Source organism: Tachyglossus aculeatus, chromosome X2, assembly GCF_015852505.1.
Source record: "Tachyglossus aculeatus isolate mTacAcu1 chromosome X2, mTacAcu1.pri, whole genome shotgun sequence".
Taxonomy (NCBI): Eukaryota; Metazoa; Chordata; class Mammalia; order Monotremata; family Tachyglossidae; genus Tachyglossus; species Tachyglossus aculeatus.
This window is the reverse complement of record NC_052100.1, coordinates 645,930-652,793: the sequence shown is the minus strand read 5'-3', so window position 1 is coordinate 652,793 and position 6,864 is coordinate 645,930. Positions and strand designations below refer to the sequence as shown.

The 6,864-nt window shown below is 63.5% G+C and overlaps 1 protein-coding gene across 11 annotated transcripts in view; it reads right to left on the bottom strand.

Moving 5' to 3' along the window:
• Window positions 1–334: 334 nt before the first annotated feature.
• HMBOX1 (homeobox containing 1) overlaps window positions 335–6,864 on the bottom strand; it is a 66,822-nt gene continuing 60,292 nt past the window's right edge. For 3 of the 11 annotated variants that reach the window (XM_038771283.1, XM_038771286.1, XM_038771290.1), the window contains 5 exons: window positions 5,193–5,275; window positions 4,744–4,839; window positions 4,155–4,249; window positions 3,841–3,912; window positions 336–2,278 (listed from right to left, as the gene is read on the bottom strand). In XM_038771283.1, the coding sequence (XP_038627211.1) occupies window positions 2,141–2,278; window positions 3,841–3,912; window positions 4,155–4,249; window positions 4,744–4,839; window positions 5,193–5,275 (484 nt within the window). In that variant the 3' untranslated portion in view covers window positions 336–2,140. Of the gene's footprint in view, window positions 2,279–3,807; window positions 3,913–4,154; window positions 4,250–4,743; window positions 4,840–5,192; window positions 5,276–6,864 lie in introns of all 11 variants that reach the window. The other 8 variants (XM_038771284.1, XM_038771285.1, XM_038771292.1 and 5 more) reach the window with 8 other exon arrangements.

Genomic DNA, 6,864 nt, shown 5'->3' with positions numbered 1-6,864 from the left:
GGAGGCCGCGGCCCCTTCCCCACTTCCTGGGAGAGGCGGATTCCCCGCCCCCCGCACGGGAAAGGCGGCCTCAATTCCAGCGGGCCCCGCCCCGCCAACACTTTGCCTGGGAAACAAGGCCTCCCTTCGCTACATTGCTTCGCGACATATACATACATACATACATACTCTTTCTCCCCCCCCCCCCAACACACTTAAGGACACAAATACACTGGCATCCTCCCAACCCCGGCCGGACGCCCCAACATTGACCCCCTACACACATACGCCAGCCCCACCCACCCAAAGCCACACCCCCACAGACGCCCACCCCAACGCCAGCTGGAGAGAAAACTACAGGGTGAATCACACGTCCTCACTCCCCAGCCTAAAGCCCCCCTTGCCCCAAATCACCTACAAGAAAACCTGGGAAGGCTCGTCTCCTCCCCACTCTTCCCTTCCCCTCCCCTCTGCCCATCCTCTCTGGGGCCTGCACCCGAGGGTGGCACAGACCTTCCCGGCAAAGCGGGAAATCAGATGGGGTCACCCCAACCCTCCCTAAACCCTAACTACCCCGGCCGGAGACAACACGGTGGGGCGCGGGGGGCGAGTGTGGTGTGGGTGCCAACTGTAGGCTGGCACCCACCGACCTCCTCCACGTCCAGTATGGCAGCCGGTTAGGCCGGCCCCTGCCGCCCCGTCTCTCTCCCCAGTCCAAATCGGAGGGAGAGAGGGGGCGGGGATGGAAGCGGGCCCCCTTCCACTCAGAGGCACCACTCTCAGCCCGCCCCAGTGCCCCCACAGCTGGGCCAGGAGGCCGCCCTCTCCCTATGCCCCTGGCCGGGTCTCTAGCAGCCAAGAAGACCGGGGTGGGCCACGGCGACTCCAGAGTGCACGTTCACGGTTTGGTATTTTGAGTTCTCAAAAGGAAGAAAAGAAAGGATTTATCAAATATAAATATCTTTAAAAAGTAACAAAAAGTGCTACATATGTGATCACGGAAAAAAAACCCATTAGCTCCTGCTGCTCCAAGTAGACGACCCCTGCAGCCCCGCCCAACGTCCAGCCCGGAGTGGACCCCTGCGGCAGGTCGGCGAGATAGCCGGTCCAGCTCTCCAAGGCCTCTCCCTGCACCCCACCGCCGCCCCGTACCCTCACCGCTCTTCCAACAACCCGCCCTCGGGCCGGCCGGCAGAACCCGCGTTACGGAGACCCCTTGCACGCATCCAAACTTCGGCCCGCCCGCTGCAGGCCGCCGACCCAATCACCAGGACCAGCCGCTCCTTCCCCCCGACCCGTTCGGGCCTGGCCACCACCTCACTCTCACGATGGTTTGGTTTTGGGGGGCAGCGGCGGTATGGTGGGGCGGGGAGAGGAGGCCAGGAGGCAATACGACATGGGGATAAATTCCCGGGAGGGCGGCCTTTTGGGCAGGAGCCATGCCGGAAAGCTCAGTGGTTAGAGCCGGGGACATTTGTCCATCAGCTCACCCATCCTCGCGCATCTCCAGCTGGGCTCCTCCCGCAGTCCCCAAGGCGGAAAGGAAGGCAGTCCGGGTTCCCGGGAGCCCGCAGCGGCCCGGCCGGCCCGGGGCTGGGGGCGGTCTACTTCCCACCAGGCGCCCGAGCCCCGGCTGGCTAGCGGACATGGCTTATTGTGGCTGGAAGAAAAAAAAAATGACCCTTCTGACAACCGACGGGAGGGTTCTGGGGTTCCCCGGTTCTGGGGTTCCCCGGTGCCCACCTGCCCTGGTGCGTGCCCTCCTGGAGCTGGGGGGGAGGGGGTTGGGGGAGAAGCCTTGGGGGACCACGGGTTCCCCCAGGAGAAGCATCGAGGCCCGGCGGAGACACCTGGAAGCACTTTCTCGGAATGCTAAGTCGGGGCGGCGAGGACCGGGCGCCCCGGGGAGGCTGGGAGACGGGGGGCTAACACCGACGGGGAGTTTAATACTGAGCGAGTGGGCGCAAAGTCTTGAGGTGGCACCATGCCATCGTCACGGACAAGACCCTAACAGCTAACGGGCGGACGAGACACTGCAAAGGTAAGGACAGTAAGAACACATACTCAGGACCATCGGGGCTCTGCTAAGGTGCTACGGCTAAAACTAAGTTACTCCTCGGCGCCGGGCCCGCCCCTGCCCCCCCCACCCCCACCCTCTCCATCAGTCGTCGTCTAGGGTTTCTGTCTTGATCTCGCCGGCTCCCTGCCGGGCCAGGGCCAGGATGGTGTGGTTGACGGCTGCCATTTCCACGGCTAGCGAGATGGGATCTTGGTGGTCGCTATGGCTAGTGCTGTCATCCTGCCAGAGGAGAGAGGAGACATGGGGGGCGGGGGAGGAGGACGGTTAGTGCCCGGGCCCTTGGGAGCCGGCACGCCGGGTGGGAAACGAGGTCCGACTGCGGGCATCGAGCCTTCTCAGGGGGGACGCCGGTCCACCGGAGCCCGAGGGAGCAGGAGCCAGGGCCGAGAGACGTGAGAGACGCCCGCAAGGCAGGAGTTGGCACGTGGCGGCTGCTGGCTCCAGGCTCCGGCCCCCGGGACCTGGCTCTCCCGTGAGGAAGCTCCGTGGCCCCACAGGGTTCGGCAGCCTACGTGGGCCTGTTGGCACATACAGAAATAAAAAAGGGAAATGTTCTTAGTGGCCATGGGAGAGTAAGTCCCTTGTGGGGGGAAGGGAGCGAAGAGGCTTAGGGACATGGGGGGGGAGGAGGGGGACGTCCCAGCCAGCAGTTGGGCGGTGGCTGAGGCTACTGTGACGCAGTGGTGCTGATGGGCAGCAGCCCCTCACGGCCCTGCCCTTGGAAACCAGCTCAAAGATAGAAGAGAAGCCGGACGTTGGAGCGGACACCAGCCGACACGCATTGAGGTTACAAATCCTGGGCCAGGATCCTCACTCTATGGGGGACCCTACGGGGGAGGCTGGCCAGAGGGACCCCAGTCCAAACAGCCCCAGGAATACTGCTGCCGTCACCCCTATTTACAGTGTAAAAACACGGGAGCTGACTGGAAACACTGGCAGTCGGGTGAGTCACCTTCCCCATGGATCCGGGTTGGGGCGAGGGTCCCAGTCCCTGCAGTTTGCCGGATGGGGAGGAGAACCCATTGTTTTTGTCCCCGAAAGCCGCCCAGGACAGACCCTCGGCCTTGCTCTCCCAGCTGGATCCCTGAGCAGGTTGATGGGATCCAAACTTGGATCTTTTAGCTCTTTAAGCCCACTCGCCCATCCCCTCAAACCCAGAAGCTCTGGGTTTCTGGGGTGAGGGCAGATAAGGCAGGAATAGGGGAGTGAGGGACTCCTACCCTGGTTTGAGCATGTTTCCCTAGTCACCCATGCCCCTCTGGTTGGTGCCACAGATCTCCCCAGATCAGCGGCAGCCTCAATCCAAGAGGCAGGGGTTGAGTGCCCTCAGGACCTAAAGAAGGGGAGTCCTCGGGTGGCACCTTGAGGTGCAGGGGGCTGGAGCTTGTTTCCCTACTTTTGGGGAGGACGGGTTCCCCTCGCTCCGACCCTACCCGCCCTCCGGCTGACAACAGGAGCTAAGGGAAGCCCTGTCTGCGGCTCCAGCGGTGCCCCCCCCCACCCCACCTGGCTGAGAGGGGGCATTCCCTCTCATGCCCCATGGTGAGGTGGAGTGGGAGGGCATGCAGGGGTGGTGTCTGTGCAGGCGGCTGTCTGCCTCCGGTGCCCGTGGGGAATGCCCAAGACCCCGCTCCCCCAAGTCTTGCGGGCAGGGGAACACCACAGTGCCTGGCCCCGCTGGATGAAAGAGGAGCAGGGTTTGGGCGGGGTGGGGCGGGGCGCTGTGTGGTGGCTGGTGGGTAACTTGCTTGTTTGGGTCAGATCCTCCTCTCTTCTTCTACCTTCTCTGCTTCTCTGCCTCCCTCTGAACTTCTTCCCTCCTCCTCCTCCCCATTGCGCACTTGCCAAGTGTCCTGTTGTGTGACAACAAATCCGCGAGGGGGTGAGTGCCGACAGAAAGCTCGCGCCGCCCGGGACCGCCGCCGCCCACCTCTCCCCTGCTCCCGTCGCATCGGGGTCTGCCTGGGCACGGGGTAGGTGAGGGGGTGGAGAGGGCAGAGCCCTGTCCTCCCCCCTCCCAGGAAAGTGGCCTCCCTTGGGCGGAGCTGCAGGGTCCCGGCCGCCCCGCCCCCAGGGTCACTTCGGTGCTTCCCACCTGCTCCGAGTAGTCGTTGCCATCCACGTCGTCGCTGTTCGAGTGGCCGCCCGGACTCTGGACGTCGATGCCATGGCTCTCCAGGATTGCTGCTTCTTCGAAAAAAGCAGACGGACCCCTAAATGATCTGGGGCGTAACTTGGGAGGCGGAGGGCTGCTGCGCAGAGTCACTCCGAAAGGGTCCCGGGTCCCCTGCAGCCGGGCCTCCACCCAACGGCAGGCCTGGTCCGGTTCTAGCCCCGGCTCTGCCCCCAGGCTGCTGGGTGACCTCGGGCCAGTCACCGGATTTCTCTGGGCCTCTGTTGCTCAGCTTTCCCAGGAGAAGAAGGCCCCTGTCCTGCCCCTCTCTCAGACTGCAAGCCCCGGGTGCAACAGGACCCACCAGTGCCCGACGGCCCCCAGGGCGTTAACTCATGAACTGAGGGCTTGGGCCCATCTGCCCCCTGTCCACAGGCCCCGCTGGTCCTGGAGGGCAAGAGCCGCTGCTGCCCCGGCCCCCTCAGGGTGAACCCCTCCCCTCCACCCCCCAGCAGGACTCCTGTCCCCTCAGCAGGGGTGGGGACTGGGGGCGGCCTCGCAGATACATTACCGATATTGGCTCGCCTCTTGATTTCCTTCCTCCTGTTGGCAAACCAGTTGTAGACCTTGAGAGAGGTGACCCGCTCCAGGTCCGACAGCTTCTTGCCTGCGGATGGGACAGCGCGGGTCAGCCGCCACTGGGGGCCGAGCCCAGGGACCCAAAAAACAGACCCATGGCCAGCAGCAGCCCACCAAGTCCAGGGAGGGCTGGAGCCCAGGCAGCCAACCTCAGCTGGACCTGCCCCTAATGCCCGAGGCCGGCCTGGCCGGGGAGCGGTCCATTCTCTGGTGTGATGGGCCACTGCTCCCCTCCCCTCACCGCCGGCTCTGGCCCTCTAAGCCCCGAGGAGGGCCCGGGTGCCGAGGGGCCAGGGTGGGGGCCGGGGGACCGAGGACAGGCCGGGGGAAGAGGGCGCGGACAGGCAGCCAGCGCGGCTCACTCCAGGGGTGGCACCTCACCTGGCTTCTGGATGACGGCGTTGCAGGCGTTGGCGATCTCCTCCCTCTTGGCCTCGTCAGGATACTGATTCTCGTTGAAGTAACTGTGGAGCCAAACCAGCCGTGGTTGAAAACCGGCCCAGCGGCAAACCCAGCCTGGCCGCGCCGGCCCCGAGTTTCCGATTCCGGAGACCCCCGGCTCCCGGCTGCTGATGAGCCCCTCCGGGCCGGGGCTGCCCAGTGCCCATCTGTGGGCTAGCCCCTCTGGGCTGGGGCTGCTCAATGTTCAGCCGTGGAAACTCAATTGGGGGGAGGTCCTGGGCCCTGTCTGGGCCCAGGGGCTCCCTGAGGATGGGGTGCAGGTGGCAGGGCAGTCACAGTGTGGGAGTGTTTGGGGGTAGGAGGGGTCTAGGGAGCAAAGCGGGAGGGGAGGGTGGGGAACCATACGGCAGAGGCGGCAGGGAGGATGGGGTCGGGGCAAAGCCCGGAAATCCGGGATACGATGGAGGAGGAACAGGGGAAGGGCTCGGTACTGGGCTGGGTGCGGGGAGGGGTGGGGGGCATTGGAAAAGAAGAGGCTGCTACTGTCACGAGTCCCTGGAGGTTTTGTGGAGGATCCCAGTGCCCGAGGACCAGGGATGGCAGCGAGAGCAAGAGGGAGGAACAGAATGGAGCCAAGGAGGAGGGCAGGCACATTTGAGAGATGAATTTGGGCAGCTTGGCTGCCTATGGTGGCAGAGCCAGGAAAGCTTCCAGAACAGAGGGTCCGTGGAGCCCGAAATTGCTTGGCAAAAGCACGGCAGTACAGGCCATGGAAGCACACGCAGATGGCAGGTGGCATGCCCAAGCTCACACCCATGCCCTTCGCAAGGGGCAGAAACTGCTTCCCAGCTCCCCGTGGGTCTCGGCGATGAGATCCCCGCTCTGCCGAGGCCTTCCTCGGCCGGTCTGTGGGACCGGCCCATCTCGGCGGAGTTGGGACTGAGGCTAGCCAACGGACCGTGGACCGTGTCCCTCCAATGCGCCCATCAACCTGCAACCCCCTGCCACCCTCACCCTCTGGAGCTCGGGGCTCGAACTGGGGTCCTACCAGCCCCGACACGCTGCCACCCAGAAGGGGCTTTCAGAAACTGTAGCGGGTCCCAGTGGTACATATTTACTATTCTATTTATTTTGTTAATGATGTGCATCTAGCTTTCCTTCTATTTATTCTGATGACTTGACACCTGTCCACATGATTTGTTTTGTTGTCTTTCTCCCCCCACTAGACTGTGAGCCCGTTGTTGGGTAGGGACCGTCTCTATATGTTGCCAACTTGTAGTTCCCAAGCGCTTAGTACAGTGCTCTGCACACAGTAAGCGCTCAATGAATACAATTGAGTGAATGAGTGGCAGGGCAGAGCCCCGGGTTGGCTGCTTGGGAACGTACGCCGGAAGCAAAATAATAATAATAATAATGATAATAATAATGGCAAAAGACCCAAGTCCCCGCCCTGGAGGAGCTCCCCGGCGTCGGCCCCTGGGGAACCTTGGGGTGGGGGAACTCGGTCCCGCCTCGGTGCACCCACGGGAGACCCGGAGCCCTGGAACTTTCTGGAGCCCGAGGAGGGTGGGCGGGGGTGGGAAAGGCAGCCGCCAGGCAGCAATAAAAAAGAGAGTGATGAAGCGAATGGTGGCGGGAGGCCCCCGCTCTC